General features: G+C 43.3%; 3 protein-coding genes across 5 annotated transcripts in view; 2 read left to right on the forward strand and 1 right to left on the reverse strand.

Annotated features, from left to right (window-relative positions):
• Nucleotides 1-1,097: 1,097 nt before the first annotated feature.
• On the reverse strand, nucleotides 1,098-8,083 carry EIF3F (eukaryotic translation initiation factor 3 subunit F). The gene is given in 9 exon segments (XM_079105692.1): nucleotides 1,098-1,326; nucleotides 1,864-1,977; nucleotides 2,107-2,162; nucleotides 2,165-2,242; nucleotides 2,659-2,750; nucleotides 3,895-4,032; nucleotides 4,557-4,636; nucleotides 4,871-4,941; nucleotides 7,678-8,083. Coding segments are annotated over 9 exon segments (1,086 nt in total). The 5' UTR covers nucleotides 8,057-8,083; the 3' UTR covers nucleotides 1,098-1,248.
• A 2,490-nt stretch (nucleotides 8,084-10,573) lies between these two features.
• LOC306640976 (olfactory receptor 10A3) overlaps nucleotides 10,574-24,890 on the forward strand; it is a 65,052-nt gene continuing 50,735 nt past the window's right edge. For 2 of the 3 annotated variants that reach the window (XR_013757975.1, XM_079105745.1), the window contains exon 1: nucleotides 23,275-23,329. The gene's annotated coding sequence lies outside the window, so the exon portion shown is untranslated. Of the gene's footprint in view, nucleotides 10,608-11,664; nucleotides 11,716-23,274; nucleotides 23,330-24,890 lie in introns of those variants that run through there. The other variant, XM_079105746.1, reaches the window with a different exon arrangement.
• On the forward strand, nucleotides 13,796-18,759 carry NLRP10 (NLR family pyrin domain containing 10). Its single transcript, XM_079105730.1, is given in 6 exon segments — nucleotides 13,796-13,975; nucleotides 15,109-15,319; nucleotides 15,322-15,341; nucleotides 15,343-15,357; nucleotides 15,360-15,522; nucleotides 16,734-18,759. Coding segments are annotated over 5 exon segments (1,857 nt in total). The 5' UTR covers nucleotides 13,796-13,975; nucleotides 15,109-15,234; the 3' UTR covers nucleotides 18,308-18,759.

Consider the following 24,890-nt stretch of genomic DNA (forward strand, 5'->3'; position numbering starts at 1 on the left):
CTGTAAATGTTAACCTGACACTTATTAATTCACTGAATCCTCACAACACCCTAATGAGCTAATTTAAAAAAAACCCCACATCTTATGATTCTTAGAATTTTGTTTCTAGGGTCAAATAGCGCAGAACCAGAAGTAGGAACCAGGCCTTCTTGGTGTTTAGAAGATTCATTCACCTTTTCATTCCAATGTAATATATACTCCTCATTCACTGAATAATGACTTCTTTCCTCGGACCAATACATTTCAGTGTCTAGGTTATCAGCTGGAAAGGATGGATGTTTGAGGTTACCTAGACTAATACTTATTTCTATAAGGTCTCTGGGAAATATCATCCAGTCTTTGCTCAGACTTAACCACTGGCAGACATCAACACAGCACAAGGTTGCCCTCAAGTTATAGACAGCAACTGAGAATTACATGAGGCAATCCAACTTTCACTCACAGATCCTAAGTTTGTATTCCCCAAACCAAAGTTGCAAACAGTTTTATCCTACACTCTAAGTTCAGTTTAAGCATCCAATTCTCTCAACATTTTTCTCCACATACTCTCATATTAATTTTCTGTGTATACCGGATGATCTGTCAAGAAATGGTTCAATAGTACAGTCAGTGGACACCTTTCCAGACTGAAAACAAAAAGAATTCGGCGAAGTGTTATTCCTCACCTCAGAGAAGGCAGTCTTTCCTACCAGCACAGCAGACTCATGGGTTCCAGGACTGGGTCTGGGTCCATCTTCTTCTTTTTCCTCTCTGCCTACTCACTAACACATTACCAAGTCCTTCAACACTGTACATAAGACAACCCTTTGTACTGCCATCTATGTAAGATACTAGGGAGAAGTGATAAAAATCAAAAATTTTATGGAGGTTCATTTGTTCTGATCACAGACAAAAGAGTGGGAAGAAAATGCCACTGTAAACTAATGTGCTGAGAAGGCTGTGATAGGGTTGAGTGAAGCTGAAATGCCTTGGGCAGTGGGTGCAACTACTGATGATGAGTCATTCAAACATAACCAACTTCTACCTACAGTGCTTTTTTATGTGAGCGTTAAAAGTTTTTTCCCTTCCACCCAGCAATAAACTCACATCAGATGAAATTCAATTACAAAAGGTAGGCTATGTTTATTCAGAGTCACAAGCAGCTGACTGACTCAGTGTGACTCAAGAAACCACCAAGAAACCATTTCTCCTCCATTCTTAGTCCTAGGGTTGAAAGTCAGACTAGCAGGAGTTCTGCTTGGGGTCCATTCACAGGTTTACAAGTTTCTCATTGAGGGCAATCTGTGACTGCGTGAGATTGGCCAGGTAGGTCACCATCAGCAAGTCCTAGAAGACAAAATAAATAATAAGCGAGCACCGTGGCTGGTCTTGGCCAGCTGTTTATCCTGGATAAAGGACAGCTGGGAGACTGAGCAGGAGTCAAACATGGAAGACAGGAAGGAAAGGCGTGGAGGCACTTTCCTTTCTCTACTGATACACTTATAGACTAGTAGTGCTTTAGGTAAGATTCATAAGTGGAGTACTGGGAGGGGAGTGTGTGTGGGGTCTGTGAACAAACTTGGGGAAAATAAGAAACTGCATTTTCATTATTTTTGAATTTTAGTATTTCTCTATATTGAACTTATATAACAAGTCACAGTAGTATCAGCAGTACCCAAAACAACGGAATCAAGAAGCGGAAGGATGAGATTCTCTGAACATGTGTACTACTTCCTTCCCTCCAACCTGGCCTGCAAGGTTGCCAAAGGTGAAGCCCTATCTCTTTTATTGTACTTGGGGCCACCACACCAACTCCTTTCACAGTTGTGTGTTCATGCTGAAACAGGAGGAGGCAGGCTCCCAGAGGCTCAGATAAGCACTTACATTGATGTTGCTGTTGAGCATGGTCTCGAAGTCGTCGGGAACTATTTTGGGTACTTGGTTAACCAGGCTCATCAAGAAGCGGCCCACAGTATTATCAGCTGACACCTTTCCAGACTGAGCATCAAAGTAAAGAAGAACAGTTACTTTTCACCACTGGGCACTATCATTTTATCAGCAGATCCCTCAGTGACCTCAGGGCGTAGATCTGTCCCCTCCTGTGTTGTTCCCTTTTCCCCTTCTTACCAGCACATCCTCTGCATACTGCAACACTGTGCTCAGGGCATCCTGGATGCGAGCAATGCCCCTCCCACTTGTTGCAAATCACTGGAGAGTCCGATCACTCGGTTGGGGCTGAAACAAGTCTTCATGATCAGGTCAACTGTGGAAGTGGGTTGGGTAGGGGTAGATAATAAGAGACAGAGGGAACTTAGTCATGCCATTAGGAAGGAGATGTTTCTAATCATCCTGATAACCCTCCCTGCACCCTCACCTGGACCCATTTGGCTCTGCAAATTCACTGTTCAGTCCTTACTGGCTTTTCTTCCTTTGGAGGGAGCTTAGCTCCTCTACCTAGTATGCTAATCACTGCTCTTGGTCTCATCTGAATGGTCAAGTGGTCTCTAGTTTATAATTTCCCAGCTCTTACGATTTCCCAAATTATTATTTAAATCCAAGCCATCACAAACCTTAAATCAATCTCTTTAAGCCAGATAAGGCCTCCATCATGGATAGGCAGCAATATCCCCTCGACTGAAAAAGCCTAATCTTTAAGGAGTAGACAGCAAGGTTACTCACCTCCAATGCGTTCAGTATCATAATATGCGTATTTCACTGTGAGAGGTGTGAACATCACTCCCATGGTCCGCCCAGGGACACCCATTAAAGTGCTAGGGAGGGAAGGGAAAAGGTAAACAGATGGTTTAGGAACTAGGATTTCCACGCCTAGCCTAGCCTGGGAAAAGCAGTTACAAGAGGAATACTGCTTCCAAGTTTCTGAGTTAAGAAGGCAGAGACCATTTGACTAGAGGTCTCAAAGAAACAAAACTCATCTCCCCACTTAGCTCATTCTACACACCAGAAGAATACAGCCTTTGGAACTAGCCTGTCCCTTTAGAGGATGACTTTATACACTGCAATGTCAATAAAGAAAGGATAGGACTCTTGATTTTCCTGTGGGGCCAGCTGCTTAGACACCCACCCCACTAGCAAACAGAGATGAGAGGTCTTTTCTGGGAGCCTTTCATCATCGGCACTGAAAAAACAAATAGACTCTGGCCCATCAGGACTAGGCTGGAATGCTACAATGTTACTAAAAGTGATGTCTTTACTATGTCAACTCCTACCTGTTCAATCAGATTTTGAGGAGCATGAATTATCTGGAAAAATGAAGAATTTAGGCTTTGACCAGAACTCAATGGTACATCAGTTGGTATGAGGGCTTGGTATCTACTATCTATGTCTTGCTGCCTAACAGTTGGCTGGCTACAGGAGTGCCAGAAGCTGCTAGGGCCTTTCCCAACACCCCCCATAAACTGGCATTTTCACTGCCTGCAAATTCAATGTGTAAACACCATAATGTTACTGTCATCAAAACTACACACAATCCTGGGTTAACAGATATGTTAAAAATAAGAACAGTCATCTTCTAATCTATAAATGCTAAGTTCTGGGAATGACTAAAGGGTAACTCAGAATAATGAACATGAATCACAAGAATACTATGTGAGGACTGCCTGTTCTAGAAGAGATGACATGAAACATGAAAACTTGCTCAAATACCTAAAGGGTTGCCACTTAAAACTGGTTAAGAGCAGTGGGCATCTGGAGTCCAACTAGGATCAGCAAATGGAAACTATGGGGACAGCTTTTGCTTCAGAATGAAGCCTTTCTAATTCCTTTCTAAAAGAAAGGAATGAGTTTGCTGAAGAAGTAGTGAGGTGCACAGTGAAGGAATTAAACCTGCCTGAGATGGGGGTGGGGTGTCATTTAGGAAGGCTGGATAGCCTTTTATTCCCAAGACTCTGTGGTCACCTGACATAGGCCTTGATGCTCATGCGACCATTCTGGAGACTTGTGTCCACGGTGAGGTGAATGGGATTAGGGGCTTCCCGGCTGTAGTACTCATGAATCAACACAGAGTGCTCTGTGATGTCATGACCTGTGGCATACCTAGAAAATGGATCATAGTTGTAGATTCATGTCTACATGTAACATCAATATCAAACACAATGGTGGGCTGGGTATCTCTAAGGTATTCAAAAACCCTATGGTAGTGGTACCTAATGGAACCAAGAAACGGCTTGCAAAATCAAAGTTGAAATTCAAAATAAATATTTTTGATCTCATAGGACCAGAATTGCTAGTGAAATACCCTTAATTCATAGGTTCTTCTTTTTTTTTGCTAATAGGGATAGAACCCAGGGGTGCTTAGCCACTAAGTCACACCTCCAGTGCTTTTTATTTTGAGACAGGGTCTTGCTAAGTTGCTTAGGGCCTCACTAAGTTGCTGAGGCTGGCCTTGAACTTGTGATCCTTTTGCCTCAGCCTCCTGAAACAATTCATAACTTCTTGAGATCAGACACTTTCAATACCCTTTGTCTCCAAAAAGGGGGAAGACAAACTCTAGTCTCATGGCAGAAGAGCCTGACAAACACTGAGAGACTTTCCTCCAGGCCTGCCCTTTCCCAACTTACCAGCCCAGGATGAGCTCATTTGGAGAGACTTTTTTGTGCAATTCATACATGTTCTTAGCAAATTCCATGTCAACAGCCACCTAGGAGGAAAGGCAGGAAAGGAAGCTAAGAAGCAAGAAGTTCATAGAAAAAACTGAAAAGGACAGACCTTATGCCCCGAAAGACATAAGAGGCTAAGGAAGTACAGACAATGGAATGAAGCTCTCTGGCTGTAGGATCTCTAGTTATGAGATAAACTGTGCGGGAGGGGCCTTGAGGGGAGCCTGACAAATGAACAGCTATACTGCAGAGGTGAGGTTCAAATTCCTACTCACTTCATCTTCTGATTCATTGTGTGGCACTGAAAAGCAATTGGTGACCTCCACTGAGTGCTTGTCAACAGTTCCTGTGAAAGAGAGAATTGTTCATGTGTTACTTAATTCTAGGGCTCCCAAAAGTCTCTGACTACTGTTGGGATGCTTTAGAAGATCCCTCAAAGCCAGTAAACAGCGATCCAACTCAATGGCTTCAAGTTCAGCATCAACAGAACCAGGATTCTCCAGAGAACTAAAACTAGAATGATCAACTCCTTCCTTTATCACCAAACAATTCTTCCTTCACAAGGTTTCCTTTTTTCTGTTACTATTATCAGCCCTTCGGAGACCTTCACTTTTTTAAAAAATATTTTTCAGTTGTTGATGGGCCTTTATTTTATTCATTAATTTATATGTGGTACTGAGAATTGAACCCAGTGCCTCACATATGCCAGGCAAGCACTCTACCACTGAACCACAACCCCAGCTCTACACCTTCACTCTTTGGCCTTCATTTTTCAGTCTCTAGACTCTTGCCCTACAATTTAATCTGCAGAGCTATCTGGAAGATTTTACTGTTAATATAGTAGCCTCATTTCACATTGTGAACACAATTTAACCCTATCGTCATGCGGAAACCCTCTACCTGTGAACCTTAAATATCAACGTCTTTACCACAAACTTTTGTTCTTCTAGTTGATATCATCACTCCCACTACATTAGTTCCTTGATCTCACTGAGCAACCAGACTTGATTACTTCATCTGAAAACTTTGTTTTTGCTGGGTGTGGTGGTGCATGTCTGGAATCCCAGGGACTTGGGAGGCTGAGGCAGGAGGATTCCAAGTTCAAGGCCAGCCTTAGCATCTAAATAGGCCCTAAGCAACTTAGTGAGACCCTGTCTCCAAAATAAAAATAATAAAAAATGCTGGGGATGTTGCTCAGTGGTAAAGCCCCTCTGGGTTCAACTTCTAGTACCAAATCAACAACAATAATGAACACTTTCTTTTCTTTGGGATATGACACGAATCTCTAGTTTTCTTCCTTTTCTTTCTAAATCTCTGTTGGCTCTTTCAGGGACTTCTCCAGTTTTAAAGGTTTGATCTTAGTTCTGCTATTTTTTACTCTATGCTTCTTTTCTAGGTCAGGCCTTGACCTAGAAATGTTTTTGTTAATGAAAGTTGAAATGCTTAACACCACGAGCACTGTACCATGATTCAGTTTGCAAAAGGATCTAAATGCTAATTTTAGCTGATCTGAGTAGGGTGTCGTTATAATAACTGGGGCACTTTGGGTAGAAAATTGTCTCTTAAACAGAGAAGCTCCAGTGAGTTTGGAAAATTTGACAAGTATTTGTCAAATGCTACATCAGTAATGTAAAAATCATTTGCTGCAGAAGTCTACAACGGTCAGTTACAGAACGTCTTCATGTTGTGAGTGGATTAGGATGGGGTGAGGGTGAGTATATGGGATGGAAGACTGATGCTAGTAACTTTGCTAGGAACCCTGAGGATGGGCAGAACTTTAACAAATGAGGGAGAGCAAGGGAGGCATGTGTGGCAAAGAATACAAAGGTTTGGTTTGAGAAAAGATAATGTTTAGGAGATAATGAATCAATTTAGGTTTCTATAAAGTGCTACACTGTCAAAAGATAGAGAATGTGCATGTGTACTAGGGGAAGCACAGACCTGATGTAGTAGGTGGCAATCTACAGCTAAAACTGATGTGTACCAGCATAGTTAGATGTTTTTAGTAATGATGCAGTTCTCACTAAAACTTTGTGGAAGCAACCACTGAAGGAACTAGACTTTAAGCAGTGTGCCTTAGGCACATGGCTAATATTTGGTGAAATTTATCTACATATTTTGTCCTCTTTGCAATATACCAACTGTCTTCTACAGTGTAAGGCCTATTACAAATTCAAGAATAAGCAAAAGAAATGCATGCAAGTGGAATAGACTTACAAAGGTGTTTCAAACCAGTCACTAAGATAAGAACAGAAATGAATTTGATGGGACTAGCAGCCTCTGGAGAAAGGCATTTATTATCAACAATCCCTCTTTAATGCTTTTCAGTTTTACAAACCACTTTAACAGAAAATATTTGTTTCCCAAATCTGTAACACAGGCAGGTGAGAGAGATTCTTCAATCTGAAGACTAAGCACAGATCTATAAACAGATAATAAATCCATGTTCAATTGTAAATTCACAAAAGGCACCAAATGAACAGTACTTAATTAGGAACTAGTATTAGAGGAGACCAAGGGACAGAGGATCAGGCTGGTTCAGGACAAGTAGAATATTACAAAATCTTAAGTTCCAGCCAAATCAGTTTACTTATAGAAAGGGATCTCTTTTCACAGTTGTCCCCACTCCTTAAAAAAACTCTGTGAACACCCGGAGAATAAAGACATTTAGTCAGTGGGTAAGGGGCGGGGATATGGTCTCTGGGCTCAAGGAATCAAGAGTACTTGACTTCCTACTGGACATTTTGAGTTCATTTTTGGCAGAATAAGGCTTATCATTCTTGACATAAAATGCTGCTGGAAATATTAAAAAATAAAACGGAAAGTTACTCGGCACACACTATTCAGTAAATAACAACTACTCCTCGTTATATTTTACGTCGCTTAAAGTACGTAATTCGGCAGGTGAGCGGAGAGTTCGAGTCCCCTGGGAAGACAAATCGTTGCCGGAAAGTGCAATAGAGAAATCGGCAAAAAGGGGGAAAAATAAAAGATCAATTTGGATGGGAGGAAGGACTCGAGGGATGAAACAGTTATCGAGAGATATGTGGAAGAAAACCGCGTCAATTTTCTGACCACTCACCCAGCAGGGTGCCGATAACACGCGCAGCGCCGTCGTTGCGTCGCTCGTAGCTGTCGACGATGGAGGCCAGAATGACCGGATGCAGCCTGACCACGCGGCCGCCGGGGAAGGGTCCTGGGAGAGCAGGACCCGGCAGCGAGGGCGCAGGGGTCTGTGCCGGGGCTTGCGCCGAGGCCGCGGTTTGGCCCGGAGCTGCGGGCGCAGCCGCGGCGTCTGTGGGTGAAGCCGGCGCCGCGGCCTGCGCTGTAGCCGCACCTGGCGCTGGAGCAGGCGTTGGCGCGGGAGCTGGGGCAGAGGCTGCGGCCGGGGCGACGGCCAGGGCAGGGGCTGGGGCCGGAGTGGCAGGAGGACTACTTGCCGGTACCGCCGGTGTAGCCATCTTGTTGAGAAAGAGAGAGCTTGGAGCAGAAGGGAGTGAGTTGATGAGTATTAGAAACTCCATAGGCTGAACATGTACCACGTGAGCTAGGTGTTGGTGTTCATTGGTTACCAATGACACTTCTCGAGGCGCGAAAATTTCCGGCTGTTTGTGACTTCTTCCGGAGTTTGTGCTTTTTGCTGTAGGTCCGGTGTATGCTCAGTGAAAGCCAAGTTAAATTGTTCCTAGTAAACTTGGGACCGAGCTAGGAAACAACTTAATTTGGTCTGCACAGCTGTCGCCAGGTGGAGCCAGAGAGCAGCTCAAAGGTCGCAATTCGTGTTTTAGAGTAAAAGGGACCAAAGTGTCTTTTATTTTTTTTTTTTTTGTGGCGCTGGAGATTGGAATCCAGGGCCTTGTGCATGCAAGGCAGGCACTCTACCAACTGAGCTATATCCTCAGGCCTCAAAGTGTCTTTTAAAAATCTTTATTGATTCTTTTTAGCTACGTATAACATTAGGATACATTTTGACCTAATCATAAAAGCATGGAATATAATTTGCTCTAATTCAGTTCCCAGCACTTCTCCTCTTCCCTCCTCCCTCCCCTGGGAAGATTTGCTCTCCTCCCTTTACTCTACTGATCTTTCTGCAATTTATTTATAGTTTTTTTAAAAATTAGTGTCTTGTGAATATACTTGATTTGGGATTCACTGTTGTATATTCGTGTATGTACATATGAAAGTTCAGTCAGATTCATTGCACTGTTCTTCCTATTTCCCTTCACTCCTTCCTCCCCCTTAATCCCCTCCATCTATTCTGCTGATCTTTCCTCTATATTTATGAAATTCACCCCATTCCCCTGCTTAGTTTGGATTAGCTTCCACATATCAGAGAAAATATTTGCCCTCTGAGTTTTTGGGACTGGCTTATTTCACTTAGTCTCCAGTTCTATCCATTTACTGGCAAGTGCCATAATTTCATTCTTATTTATAGCTAAGTAATACTTCACGGTGTATGCATACCACATTTTCTTTACCCATTCATCTGTTGATGGGAATCTATGTTGGTTCCATAGTTTGGCTATTGTGATTGTGCTGCTATAAACATCAATGTGACTGCATTGGGCTTCCCCACCTCAGCTGCTAGACAGGTTTCAGCAAAATCAAGAGGATACACAAAACACAAGGATGTGGCCCCTGCAGCACTACCTGATACCAGGTTCCCTACAAAGTAGTGCCCAGACTGGGTCCTCTTGTCCACACCACCCAGGAAGATCTGCTTGTATTTATCTCCAAAGGCAAACTTGAGAGCTGCGTGGCGAAGTATCTGATGACATTGGCCAGGTTATCACGCCAGAAGGACAGGACTCCCTGCTCCTTGGGGATACCAACCACGCAGTCTATAATGCCCTGTGTTGCTTGTCTGCCGTGATTCGCTTGCTGGCATGCTGTCCCTGCAGTAGCAGCTTGACCCGCTCGATGGGCCTACTGCAGTCTTGGAGATAGCCTCGGCCACTCCACCAGCCAGGAAGTCCTTGGTGAAGGACACAGTGGCATCTGTCATGTTGGAGGAGGAGGCGGGTGACTGGGGGACAGAACTGGGCTAGGAACTGGCTTTGACTCCTGGCTCTCCATTCCTAGTTTTTTGAGGAATCTCCATACTGCTTCCCAAAGTGGTTGAATTCACCAAAACAATGTATGAGTGCACCTTTTCCTCCACATACTCGCCAACATTTTTCGTTGTTTGTATCTTTGATAATTGCCCTTCTGATTGGAGATGTGAGATGGAATCTCAATGTAGGTTTTTTTTTTTTTTTTTTTTTTTTTTTTTTTTTTTTTTTTTTTGTGGTACTGGGGGATTGAACTCAGTGAACTCAGGGACACTCTACCACTGAGCTACATCCTCAGCTTTTTTCATCCTCGCTTTTTTTTTTTTTTTTTTTTTTTGTATTTTGAGACAGGGTCTCATGTAATTTTGATTTGCATTTCCCAATTGTTCAACATTTTTTCATATATTTGTTGACCATTTGTATTTCTTCTTTTGAGAAGTGTTTGTGTAGTTCTTTTACCCATTTCTTTTTTTATTTGTGTGTGGTGTGTATTTTTTTTTGAGTTTTTTGTATATTCTGGATATTCATGCCCTGAGGAGCAGGTGCCAAGGATCCTCTTCCATTCCGTAGGCTCTCTTCAGGCTCTTACTTGTTTCTTTTGCTGTGCAGGACCTTTTTAATTTGATGCCATCTCACTTCCTAATTTTTCATTTTATTTCTTGTGCTTTCGGAGTCTTGCTAAGGAAGTCATTTCCTGTGGTGACATGCTGGAGTGCCAAAAGGGCTTTGTTCTCGACAGTGTCGTGAGGTGTAAACAGGGTGGTTTAGTCAACAATTTGAGTGCTTAATATGTGCCAGACGCTCTTTAAGTTGCTTAGGATGCATCAGTGAACAAAACAGGCAAAAGTTTACATTCTAGTGGTAAGAAAAAACAATAGGTAAGTTATATATTATATTAAAAGGTGTTATCATATACAGTAGTTCCTAAGGTGTGTCATGAAGAGGGGACCATCAGCAGAGGGTAAGGGGAATCAGGAATTCTGAGGGGTCAGGGTAGGTTACAGTGAGAAAGTGAAACTGAGTGGAGACTTGAAGGTTCAAGTAGGTAGTCATCATTTGGGGCTCTTGGAGGGGAGAGTCCTTCAAATAGAGTGAACAGCTAGGCAGGAGCAGGTGCAGGCCTGGTGTGTTTGAGGAAGCTATTTTGTGTCTAGAGTGTTAAGAAGAAAGGAGAGGGTAACAGAGGAACCCCTCAGCAGGAGGTTGGGAGCAGATCATTAAGAACCTTCTGTGTTATAAGAATTAGCTTCTGTGATTACAGAAGCTGAGAAGTCCCAAGATCTGTAGTCAGCAAGAGGAGAGATTGAGGAGAGTTGGTGTCATTAGTTCCAGTCAGAAAGCCATTAGGTGTAAGGCCCAAGAAGAGCCAGTGTTTCAGTTTGAGTCAGAAAGCTAGTGAGGCAGGAGAGTCCCTCTTGTTTGCAGGAAAGTGGGCTTTTTGTTCTCTTCAGGCATTCACAGATTGGATGAGGTTCATCCACATTTGGAGAATCCCATGGCCTAGTTAAGTTGATACCTAATATTAACCATGGCATGTAGGTTTCTGGTTGTCCTGGGGAACGTGCCTGAACGTTTTTTGTGAAAAGATCAGGGTCACATCTGCTGGGGGTAGGGTTATATTAAAAGCAACCTACAGGACCCATCCCACCTCAATAACTGAAAGAGACAGGCATACACACCAGTTAGCTTCCCCCACACCCCTCTCTTTCTCTCTAACTTTGCCTGACTGGGTTCCTGTGTTTTGGTTCTCTGATTCTTTTTTTGGGAGGCGGGGCGGTGCTGGGGATTGAACCCAGGCCCTTGTGCATGCTAAGGCAAGATTCAACAGAATAATATCCCCAGCCCTTGATCTCTGATTCTTTTGTTTATACCCTTTCTCTTTTGGGACTCAGTTACTCTAGTTTCCAGGTTTACTTCCAGCCAGGTCAGAGTTAACAGAAAGGGAGAGCTTATTTCATCTCTTTCCTCCACCATCCAATTAAAATTCAGTTCTTATGCATCTCATTTCTACTTTTTAGGTGTGACTCAGAATCTCTGGTCCAGTGATCTCAAGACCTGGAGCCTTTGCAGTAAGTGGTCTCTCTGCTCTCTGTTCCCCTATCTATGTGACTATGTTTCATTCGTTATTTTCCATCTTGGTTAGTTGGTCTTGGTTCTTGGCTGTCGTGTTTTTCTTTCTTGTCTGAGCTTGGTTAAGGCTCTGGGAAAGACCAATTCCCATTCCTGCCCATTTTCCCAGATTCTGGGAGTACTTATGGAGAATGAGGGGCCTTAGAGGAGAAGGAAATGTACAGAACATTGGCAGTAGTCACCCTATGGTCTCTCCTCTCTTCAGCTACCTGGTGCCCTCTCACTCTTAGGTGATGGTCTTACTCTTACTTCGTGCAGAGTACAGAGTCCACCAGACATCTCTAGGTTCATCTTATGACCACAAGTCACACACCTGCCTTTCTCTGTCAAATAGCTTCTCTCCGTCTGTCAAATAGTTCCCTCTGCCTCACATCAAAGGCCAATCTTTTGCCTTTGCTTTGGATCCTATCCCAATCCCCACTCTCAATTTCCTCCTCTGGTTTGTCTTTCCTTTGCCTAAATTTTTTACCTGATCTCTCTATTGGATGCTTTTTGTCAACATGTGAAAATATTCCTCCCCTCTCCCATGTGAAAATAAGGCAGAGCTTTTCTCGACTCCACATTTCCAAAGTTACCTTCTGATTCCTTCTGTTACCAAGCTTCCTGAAGGATTTACCTATACAACTTAGCACCACTCTCCTTTCTTTGCTGAATTAATTTTATTTTATCAAAATAATGAATGTGGGGCTGGGGCTGTGGCTCAGTGGTAGAGTGCTTGCTTGGCATGTGTGAGGCACTGGGTTTGATTCTCAGCACCAAATATAAATAAATAAATAAAATAAAGATCCATTGACAACAAAAAATATAAAAAAAATAATGAATGCTTGTAGCTTACAAAGTGAACTCATGTCCCCAAAGAAATCTCATGTCCCCAAACAGTTGTCCCCCCTCCCAGTATCCTCATCCTTCTTCCCCTAGGCGACTACTTTAGATTTCTAACTACTTCTTCTAACATCTCTGCATTTCTAAGTGGTACGTGTGTACTGCTATCTTTTTGATCACAATTATAGGCATTACCTATTGACTTTTTATTCTAGTGCTTTCCACCACCATCCCTCCTCTCAATGTGGTTATGTATTTTTTGTTAGATCGGTATTCAGTGGTTATATTATTACTTCTATGCAAATGTTATTCACATGTGAGTGTTATAGTTTACTATTAAGTTTTCCTTTTTTTTTTTTTTTGGTTTCTCCTAAAATATTTCCTTATTTTTTTTCCTGTTTATCTAGTTTTCTGGGGACTAGCTGCTAGCTTTTCCTCCTCTTGCTAGTCCCTCTGTCGGCTCTTTCAGAAGGCCAGTAGCATCAGCTAACCTACTAATTCTTTGTTATTTTTGTTTTGGAGACATTCTTCCTGGAGAAACCCATTCTCTTTCTGCCAGGGCTGTTGAGGATTCTCAACTCTCTAGGCCAGCTGGCCTGCTGCCTGTTAGGAATTTGATTCCTGTTTTATGGGGCTCCCATCTTCTTCCTTCTTCATTCTGGTGAAGCAGATCATGCAGTAGTTTCAACAGCTTAAAGAAATGGTGCAATGGCTGAGGATGTGTTGGTGACAATGCTCCAATTCTTTTGTTCTCTGGTCAAACTGCCCTAGCCTGACTGGGGTCAAGTTGTAGAGAGGACTAAGTGTTTCAGGGAGGGTCATGGAGAATCTACTGGGTTTTCTTTCTCTTGGTTACAGAATTGTTCATTCATTCAGCTCCTCCCTTGTTTCTTGACTTTAGTATTGGGAGGAATGAGGTCAAGTTTCTCCCTGATGAGCAATTGCTCATGCCACTGACAGATCCAATGTGTGGGTGTTTCTGCCTCACACAGCCTTAGCAAGGTCCTTTGTCTCTTCTAGCTCCTTAGGTACTAGGCCTGTTAGGTATCAAAGGGTGGTCACACCTATCTTTTAAATATGAATACCACCAGTGGATTAGTAGGTTTTGACCAAGAAGACCCAGGCTTGGCCTTAGAGTTGTCTGACCAGAAAAAGGGGCTGTTCCATCTCTCCTCAGTACCTTGCTTGTTGGGCTCCTCCCCCAACTGAGTCATCCCTGTTTCACCTCTAGCTCCTCAAGTCTGGGTTGAGGTAAACAGCCGGGTCTGGAATTGTCTTGGCATGTTCCAGTGTTGCCTGCTCTTCTTTCCTGGATTTGCCAACATTAGAGCTTTGTAGAGGAATCCTGCGTCTACTCATGCAGTCTGAGGCTTTGTGGTAAGTTGTTTCTGCTTTCCCAGACTGGCCTGTGATGTGAAACCCAAGTCCCTTGTATCTTAACATGTTCCTAACATTTTCTGTCACCTATAGATAATGTATAGATAATGATATTTGAATCTCAGCAGCTGTCCCTGTTACCAGATACTCTTGTGAGCAATCTTGGCATCATACTGCTGAGGTATATTCCCCACTGGCCTTAGATAGCAGGTATAATTCTGGATTCTAAAAGCTTTCTGTTAATTGTTGCTTCCTCTTCTTCCAAAGACTTCCACCCTGCCGATATTTTAGTTCCATATTTTAAACATAACTAAAAATCCTGCTCTTCTGCTAATTTAGAATCTAAAGTGTTTCTAGTTTCTAGTAGTTTTTAGCCTAAATTCTGTTTTCTGGGTCTGTCTTCCATGTCTTTATCTTTTGAGTTCTGTCTGACTCCTTCTACTCTAGTCTTAGACCATAGAAATCCTGTCTCTTTGCTCAGTGGGAAAACTCTGAAAGATCATTTCTCTCTGACTTTCAAATTTCTTCTCTGGAATAATACCTAGGACAGTTTCTGTGTTGATCAAAAAGGATAATATATGTAAATCATTTGGCATAAATTAGGTATGCAAAAGTGCCCATTCCTCTTATTATTTAAAATTCTCCCCTCATGCTGTATAGGAATATCTCCAGTCTTTGGCCTTGTGAGGGTCTAAGTCCACAGGGCTGATGTGTGAGGGTTGGTGGAATGTCAAGTGGATACTTCCTACCTTCTTGCCATACCTCAACAGTCCCAGAAAATATGCACCAGTTCTGTAAACAATCACACAGTCAGGAACAGGTTGACTTTTGCAACTTAAAAAACTTAAAAATAATTTTTTCTTAACCCTTATGTTTAAGGAACCATACAAGATCTAAAAAAGAGCACACATGAGAGGGAGGGCTGAGAGAGAGGCAGAGGTGGTGACTGGGAGAAAGGAGGGGAGAGGAAGAGGGGCAGGGAGGAACATCTCCACACACTTGCCTTCTTGCCACACAATCACACATACTGTCTGACCCAGAGGCAGAGGGAAATGACTAGACAAATTCCCCTGCTGTCTCACTCACTTGCCTTTTTTTGAAAAATTGCCTGTATCCTGGTCTCTGCTGCACAGCTTGCCAAGCACTCAGGAAACCAGGTGGTGAGGGGCCTTCAGGTTGCTCCTCCCCAGTAGTGGACCTGTCCTCTCCATACCTACTCCAGCTCGCTGGTCTGAACTTGACTTTGAGTTCCCATCACCATGGCCTCAGCCCTGGCCCACAACCCTCGGGAGGCATTGCTCTGGGCCTTGAGTGACCTTGAGGAGGACAATTTCAAGATACTAAAGTTCACTTACGGGATGTGACCCCTGGCTGAGGGCCAGCCCCTCTTGGCCGAGGAGAGTTGGCGGGCCTGAGTCGGGTGGACCTGGCATCACGACTGATTTTAAAGTGTGGAGAACAGGAGGCTGTGAGAGTGGTGCTCAAGGGCTTGAAGGCCATGAACTTGTTGGAACTCGTGGACCAGCTCAGCCTCATTTGTCTGAATGGTGAGTGTGGTGGGGGAAAGGGTGGTCATGTGGTACCAGAACTGCCCCCCAGGATACTTCACAGACTCCCGTAGACTGTAATCTATGTCTCCTTTCACCCTGCTCTCTCCCTCTTCTGGAGTCCTCAGTGCTCCAGGGTCACAGGTAGTCTCCAGCTGAGGGTTCCCACAAATGCTGGGTGGAAATCCTGAGTGGAGATCAGGAGTTTATTTATAGAAAGATGATAGTGTTTTAGACCATAATACCCTACCTTCCACCTCCAGTTGTTGTGCCAGAAAGGGAAGGGAAATGAAGGAAGGAGCTTAGAGATGAGAGGCAGGGTTGGTGAAGGGATTTCTACTAATCAGAACAAATGGCTGTGGGGGGTAAGACCTGTCCCTAGCTGCTTCCCAGCAGATGGCTAGGCTGCTCCTCACAGAGGACAGTCTTCTGTGCCCCTATGTTCAAGGAGCTAGTGGACTGATGCAACCCTAGAGAGCGAGGTGGCATGCAGCCTAAATAGCAGCCTTTTCATGATTGTGGGGTGCCAGGGGGAGGGAAGGATCTGTTGGTGCCTGTGCTCTCTCCCATGGGCTACCTTTACTCCTGAGGACTCCTCTATTTTATAGAAATGGGAGGGTAGATGGACCCAAAGTCATGGCACCTGCTCAGAAACTGTTTTGCATTTAGCATCTGGTCCATCCTCCACTAAAAATAGGCTCCTGTTACTTCAACCATCTGCCAGTTTCCCTTCCCTTTCCTCTCTTTGTTCTCACCTCTTCCCAGGGAGACATTTACCATGAAAACTAAGACACACACACACACACACACACACACATACACATTGTCATACACAGGGACTTTTGGAGGTATGTTCTTGGTGATGCACACTGACATGACTTCCCTGCACAATACACAAGCTTCCATTGGCATATTCTCATGAACACATGTGGAGACAGGCATGCATTCAGACCCCACAAATGTCCACCCACAAAACACATCCTCACACACTCAGGCAGCTGTGCGCGCACACACACACACACACACACACACACATTCATATACATACATACACATACAGTAGTACATCCCCTGTAAAACCAGAACTAAAGTCTTCAGGGAGATATAAGGCAGGATAGAAGACAAGACTAAAGAGCAGAGCTAGAGCTTGAAGGGTCCATTTTCCCTTTATAGTTTTCATTTATTATCTGAAACTTCTTTGCCTGACTCAGATTACAGAGAAATATACCGAGAGCATGTGCGCTGCCTTGAAGAGAGGCGAGAAGGGGGAGTCAATGGCAGCTACAACCAACTGCTCCTGGTGGCCACACCCAGCTCAGGGGACCCAGGATTACCTCCTAGTCCAGACCTGGAGCAGGAGCTGGATTCTGTCATGGTGGAGGCTTTATTTGATCCAGGGGAAAAACCCAACCTAGCCCCATCCTTAGTGGTACTACAGGGGTCTACTGGTACTGGAAAGACAACTCTGGCAAGAAAAATGGTGTTGGACTGGGCCATTGGTACCCTGTACCCAGGCCGGTTTGATTATGTTTTTTATGTGAGCTGCAGAGAAGTGGTCCTGCTGAAGGGGTACAAACTGGAGCAGCTACTCTTCTGGTGTTGTGGGGATAATCAAGCCCCTGTCAGAGAGATTCTGAAACAGCCAGAGCGGCTCCTGTTCATCCTGGATGGCTTTGATGAGCTACAGAGGCCCTCTGAAGGACAGCTGGGGAAGAGGGCAGGGAGTTCCATGGAGAAAGTGCTGTGTCGTTTGATTAGGAGACAGTTGCTCCACACCTGCTCCCTTCTCATTACTACTCGGCCCCACGCTTTGCAGAGTCTGGAGCCCATGCTGGGTCAATGGCGCCATGTTCATGTTTTAGGTTTCTCTGAGGAGGAAAGGAAGCAGTATTTCAGCTTCTATTTTAAGGATAAAGAGCAAGCCAGAAATGCCTTTGAATTTGTACGTGAAAATGATGTTCTCTACACGGCATGTCAAGTTCCAGGCATTTGCTGGATGGTCTGCTCCTGGCTGAAAGGACAGATGGAAAGAGGTCAGGCAATCTCAGAGACACCCAGGAACAGCACTGACATTTTCACTGCCTATGTATCCACCTTCCTGCCCACTGATGACAGTGGGGACTGCTCTGAGCTTACCAGGCACAGGATCCTGAGGGGTCTGTGCTCCTTGGCTGCTGAGGGTATTGAGCACCAGAGGTTCCTATTTAAAGAGGATGAGCTCAGGAAGCACAATTTAGATGGTCCCAGACTTTCTGCTTTCCTGAGCAGCAGCGATTACCAAGAGGGACTTGACATCAAGAAGTACTACAGTTTCCGCCACATAAGTTTCCAGGAATTTTTTCATGGAATGTCCTACCTGATGAAGGAGGGCCAGAGTCAACTGGGGGAAGCGTCCTGCAGAGAAGTGAAAAGACTGGTGGAGGCAAAGGATCAGAAAAAGAATGAAGAGATAACCCTCTCTATGCAGTTTTTATTGGACATATTGAAAAAAGAGAGCTTCCTGAACTTGGAGCTCAAGTTCTACTTGGAAGTTGCTCCCTCGATAATGCAGGATCTGATGCATTTTAAAGAACAAATGGAATCTATAAAGCACAACAGGCCTTGGGAATTTGAATTCTCCCTGTATAATACTAAAATAAAGAATCTTTCAGAGGGTGTTCAGTTCAGTGACATCTCAGTCTCCCTGTCAGGTCAAATGAAAGGAAATTACTTCCGGGGAAGCTGTTTTCTGTCCAAACCAGATTGGAAAAAGGACAGAACAAGAAGCAAAAATGTAATCTTGTGAGTAAAGGCAGAGGGACAGAGGAACTAGACCAAGAAGTTAGGAGCAGCAGGATGGGAATCAGAAAAAAGGGGGCAATAGAGATGAAGGGCCCGAAGGATTGTGGGATGGAGAGACAGGAGGATGGGGAAGGACAGAGTAAAAAGGATGGAGAGATGAGAGATCAGACTAAGGGATACTAGAAGAATGAAGGACAGAAAAACAAATAGAGAATTAGATTGCTAAGGCTCAGAAGGCTTGGCATCACATCTGGGGAGAGGCCATGTAGACTGAGTTCTTAGGAACAATCACCTTTTACCATGAATAGATGCAGTTCAGCTAATTAGCACTCCTCCCTCAAGGGGCTGTTTTAGTAGCTCCTCTTACATGTTATGTCAATGATCAAGTCTTTGGTTCTGCCATTTGACTCTTTTAACATAAAATAAACTACTTAAAATAATATGTAAATTGTGTGCATTCTGTACGATATAGGTAAATATGAAGCATATCTGTGTCAACACTTTAAGGGAAATATACTGTGGCATAATGGGATGTCCCTCTGGCTCTGTATTTGTGGTCAGTTGCTGCTTAAATAAAAAGTAGTCTTCCATTCTTTCTGGAAACTTCGAGAATTTACACATGTTGAAGATGAGCCAAGGCTTGTCACAGACCTAAACTTTGATCTTAGAAGCTCTACTAGACTTAATTTATACGAATAACATGTTCACTGGTATCTGCAGCTATGCCATTGACTGACTTTTCTTTTGGAAAGATGAGTCCGTTCTAAGAATTGACTAATAATGTCTTTTATGATTTGGGAGTAAAAGGAGTAAAAGATTGTAGGTGGAGGTATGATCTGAACAATATGGAATTCCTCATAGTCATTTCATGGATGAGGAAACTGAGGTATAGTCAAGAGTCCTATTCATTTCTAGCATTTCTCAGAGAGATCTCTTTGTTCCCACACCTCAGCTAACAGTGCAGAGGTCTCAAAGTCTCTGTGCAGACACTGATCCTACCTGCATCCTAGTATTTGTTGCTTACTCCAATGTGGCCCTATGGTGAGTCTACAGATGCTCCTCTTTTTGCTTTTAGCACATTTTTTTTTTGCTGTCAGGGCTTCCCACAAGTTGATTCCACATGTGCGGACTCCAGCAATCTGTCAGACATACCCAGACATCTGAATCCAAGGGAACTCAGCCTTGAGTGGATGACCAGTTTGGTACCCAATGACATGAATCAGTACTAATTATTCTTTACACAGGAAATTTGGTAGCCTGACATTTAATAATTACATACATGACACATTGAATACATGAGTCATATGCATACACAGAATCTGTCTTACAAAATAGTGTTTGTGTGCATATGCTTCTTTAGAGAGGGTTTTGTTTTGGATTGTCAGAGCAGCAGGTCAGTACCCATTCACCTAGGCTGTGTTGCCTTCAAAATGACTCACGTGTTCTCAGAAGACCAACCCCTGAATGTCCCTGAATGTCTCGGAGAATTTGGGGATAATAAAACAGTGCCCAACTACATCCTGAACTTTTTTTTGAGCCAAAGAGGCCTTTTAAAGAAACATGAATCTAACATTCAATTGGGGATTAGACATGTTACAGTATTTCACTTTGGATTCACATTCTTTTCAAATTAGATTAAATAAAAATTAAATGACCCAAATACTTTTACTAAAATCAACAAAAAATTACCCATCTGATTTTGGGGTATGACTGGTTCCTTCTAATGATGTTATGAGGGGTTTCACTATTTTCCTCTGCTGTTGTTGCTTTTATAATTGCATTTAACCCTCATTTCAGACAGCCACTTTTATGCATCAGAGAAGACAGCATATGAGCTCAGCTTACACCATCCTTACAGTCAATAATCCCAAAGGCTCTAGTAGGGAAGTTAGGGGAGGATTCTGACCTGCCCCTGGGTATAAGCCAAGCCTCAAATACCATGGCCTGGAAGATAGACTTCCCTGACCAGCCAGGAATGGACCTCCTGGCTCAGGTCAATGATCATCTCCTCTGGATAAATGGCCACAGCCCCAGGACTGAATGAGAAAGGATGGCTCCTCAAAGAAAGGGCTTCTGAGCAGTCAAAATACGTGTCACAGATACAACTGTGGAATGGATTGGGATTACTGTTACCTGGGGTTGAGGCTGGGCAGAAGGGATAAGAAGGAGGGACAATGGATTCCTATGTGTAGGAGTCTAGAAAATGGGTCAAACTAGGCTACTGAGTGTGGTGGTTAGAAGGAGCAGTGATTCCAGGTGCGAAGAGGCTGGGCCCACCCATTCCTTGCTTAGCCTCCCTCTCAGCAGTGGGGAGAGAAAAGGCCATGATTAAAAGGAAGAAACTCTGTCCTAAGGGAACAACTGTGGGACTCCCTTATGGAAAAATGGGGTTCCAGAGTGGCATGTGGAAGAAGGTTTTCAAACGAAATATGATTAAAATTGAATTTCAGAGGAAGAGTTAATATATGTATATATATATATATATATATATTTTATAGGGACATACTTATAATAAAAATGATTTGTTTATCCAGATTTCAAAATTCAACTTTATTTCTATTTATTTATTTATTTAATTATTTTTTACAGATTGCATTTTGAAGTCAGCTTTATGTTGCTGTGAACAAAATACCTGTCAGGAACAATTTAGAGAAGGAAAAAATTATTTTGGCCTGTGGTTTCAGGGATTTGGTTTATGGTGAGCTGACTCCATCACTTTAGGCTCAGAGAGAGGCAGCACATCATGGGGGAAGTATGTGGCGGAGGGAAGTTGCTCAGGACCAGGACTTGTTGGCCAGAAGATAAACCCTTCCAGGGCATGTCCCCAGTGACCCACCTCATTCATCCATGTCCAACCTGCCTATAGTTACCACCCAGTGAGTCCATCTTAACTAGAATGAAATGATTAGGTCACAGCTCTTGTAATTTAATCATTTACCTCTGACTGTTCCTGCATTGACAAAGGAGCTTTGGGGGGGACACCTCATATCTAAACTACACATGGTTCTTATTGTCCCTGAAATCTTTTCCCTCTCTGTTCTCTAAAGAATATGGAAGACAACAACCCCCGGGGAAAAAGGGGCCAATAACCCCCACGGAGAAAGGAGGACAGTGGATACTGGGGGAAGAAGGCAAACAATGGGCTCTGGACCTCCACCATTTCCCAGCAATAATGGGCTCCAAACTCTCACAACTGCTCTCCCTGACTTGGGCTTTGAACTTGTACAACGGTTCCACCTGACTGACCACCTGATGCATGCTGCTATGATTTAAGTCTCACTTAAACCCTATAGAAATCAGACCCCTCTCGTAACCAGTTGCCATTTTCTCTCCTGAAAATGTGCCCTGCCAGTGCTTAATAAAGCTTAGTTGGTCCATTGGGGTCTGTCCCCATTTCGGTTATTTTTGCTTTCATTATGGTGCCGAAACCTGAGAATGGGAGTAAGGGATCTTCACCCCCGCTCTCTGTCCTAAAGAACTGCTTTCCTAACGGTCATGTTAAATGACTGATGAGACCTGGAAAGTGACCGTTGATTGTCCAGCACTCCTATGGCCAGCACTCCTATGGTTCTCTGAGGTCAGGGAAACCCCTAGTCATGGCTCCAGTGGCTACAACTGAATTCCCAGACTGACTGTCCCCACCTTCCCTCCTGCCTTATAGAAGGAAACCCTTCACATTCTCTGCAGTCCACTTTGACTAAAGGCAGCTGGTACTTGACCTGAAATCCACACCATCTTTGGGCTACATTTTTGCTGCCTTATTGCTGTGTAAACAGAGCAAAAATCTGTTTTGGGTCCTATGTTGGTGTTGGAGGCATATTTCTTCTAACCCTCTCCTCCAATTCCTCCCTGTACTTAGACCTCTTCCCTGCACTTGACCTCTGGATCAGAGACCACTTTTTGCCATTTTGTTCCTACATGTAACACTAGCCTTCTTATTCTTCAGAGAGGTAAGGTTTCTTCCTGTCTCTTACAGAAGTGCCCTGCCTGAGACCTCCACCTTTGGTTTATCCAGACCCCAGAGGTCTCCTCACAACAAAGATTGTAGCAGGGCACACTGTCTCATTCTCTGGTGGACCTGCTCCAGTGACAACAGATATCAAAAGATGCCTTGATCTCAACTGCCACCCTGGGCTCTCCAACCAGGGAGCCGCCATCCTGCAGGACTCCCCCTTAGGTTGCATGATAAATTATGTTAAGAACCTCCACTTCATTAAGCTTAGTACTCAGATCTGGCTGCAATATAAATTAGACAACCTAAGTCTATAGTCTGAATTTGGAATTCGGGAACTTCGACCCCAAAATTCTCCATGATTTAGACAATTTCCTCCGACACAATAGCAAATGGTCTGAGGATTCCTACCCCAATGCTTTCTCTTACCTTTGCTCAAAGTTCTCATTAAGCCAGCCCTGCTCTGCTCTACAATTAATTCTCACTGCCTCCCTGCTGCATAAGCCCCTTAGATCATGTCCTGACCCGCAGCCCTCTTCTCCATTTAAAGTCAAGAGGTGGGTTGGATTCCCCTTCACCCAGGTGTTGGGAATGTTGGTCCTGACTTGCTTTAGTTTCTTTTCTGTGGGAGAAATTTGGTGCATGGGACAGAGGAAGACTTGGGACAACTGAAGGCAACTGGCCAGGGCCACTCCCTGGTGCTGCATGAAGATCTCATGACCAGAGTCTGACCCTGACAGCCCTGAGGGATACCAAACATCAACCACTATCTGCCTCTCTTTCTGATTGCTTCTACCACAATTCTGTCCATACTGTCTACTTCTTAAGAGAGAGTCTCAAAATAGAGTTCCCCTAGCTTTAAAATTAGACTTTTCCTTATCTGGCAAGAAAAAGACCAGAAAATCTGTCTCTTTTAGAGTAATACTACCCCTCATCTGTCCTAGGTCAGGAATCTATTTTTCCAAGTGAAGATATCATCCAGAGCACTAACAGGCTTGTTTCCTACTTTAAATTAAGGTGAATATTAAATCATTGACCTGTGAGTATGAGGACCCACAAAGACAAAGGAAACATGTAAGAAATTTTAAGGGCACAACTAGCTGGCAAATGTCCTCTCTTAAATTAAAAGAATTAATCACAGTTGAGAATAATTTTCTGCATCTAAACCTCCTGGCCTGATTACCAGCTGGGAAACCAGTTTGAGACCAAAAGGATAAAAAGTGCCACTTTTAAATTCAAGTGGCTTATGGGTCACAAATGGCTGACTCTCTTAGCTCCTCTAGGCAATCTACCGTGCTCCTTTCTTAACAAGTTGCTCCCTAAATACTACAGCACAGGGAGAAAAGATGGAATGGTTTCATATATACAAGTGTTCTTTACTTGGAGAATCTTTATCTAAGGATTTCAGAGCTCTCTCATTCTTCCAATATCTGAACTGACACTAAAATGAGCCCAAGTGCACTCTGGTCTGATAAAGATGTTCTGCATGCTCCTTTAACTAGAATAATTACAGTTCACTTTACATCTAGCATTTCCAATTGTACAAGCTTCCGTATTTAAGTCATAATGTGAAGGTTCAATAAGGTCTATTTTAATTTCTAACAGTTTAAATCTAATAGAGGCTTTAATAAATATCTGTAGCATTTTCTTCTAACTGTGAAGATCAATCTACAAACAGCTACAAGATCTCTGTTTCCTGTTTTATCTATGTGTGTACACCTGTATGTTGTGTTGTGTCAACATCAATGGAATCAATCATAAATGTTTTTAGAGGAGACATCTGATTAATTTATAAAGTTAAAGTGCTAAAATCCATCAACATGAAAGATAAAACCCAGTATTCTTATTTAAGACTGGTGAAACTGGCTTGCTGGATATTTAAGACCAAAACTTGGAAATAAAACAGTCAAGAAAAAAAAAAAAAAAAAAAAAAAAAAAAAGCCAATATTTGACTCTTGCCCTCTGCGGTCAACCTGAACCCAGGGAACAATGGGACTTCTCTAAGGCTTTTTGACTCTGGGACACATGACCTCCTGATCAGGGAGATTAATGAGATCCCAGAGAAGGGAAAACCAACCAGTACACATGCTGCAAAGAGGAGGGTCATAGGAAACACTGACCCATCCTGGCAGATGACACTAAAGGAGCTAAGAGGTTGCTCACAAGTTCCCAAGAGTGGCCCCCTGAGGAAACTCAGCTGACTCTTAACAATATATAGGAACAAGGTCAATTTGACCAGCTTGGTCTTAAACAGCTAGCAAAAACAGTTGTAACCAAAGTACAGCAATACCTGGGCATTAAAAGAAAAGACAATAGTTCTTTTAATGGAACTTAAGACATACACCTGTTTCAGTCCAACAGCCCTGTTTGCCCCCCAAAATTCTGAGGCATTTTTTTTGTGAGGCTCATATTTATCCATGCTACATAAAACTGGACTGGTCTCTGTACCTTGGTCTTCCTTACTCCTCAAATTGACATTTTACCTAACAACCAAGTCCTACTCACTCCAACAACAGCACACACTGGACATAGAGAGCCCTTCAAATTATTCCCTTTACTATAAAAAAGTTATCAGAACAGGTTTATTGAAGACATCTAACAAGGTTTCCAACTCAGTATTGACTTTACAAAATCA

This window comes from Sciurus vulgaris, assembly GCF_902686455.1.
Source record: "Sciurus vulgaris genome assembly, chromosome: 11".
Classification (NCBI taxonomy): Eukaryota; Metazoa; Chordata; class Mammalia; order Rodentia; family Sciuridae; genus Sciurus; species Sciurus vulgaris.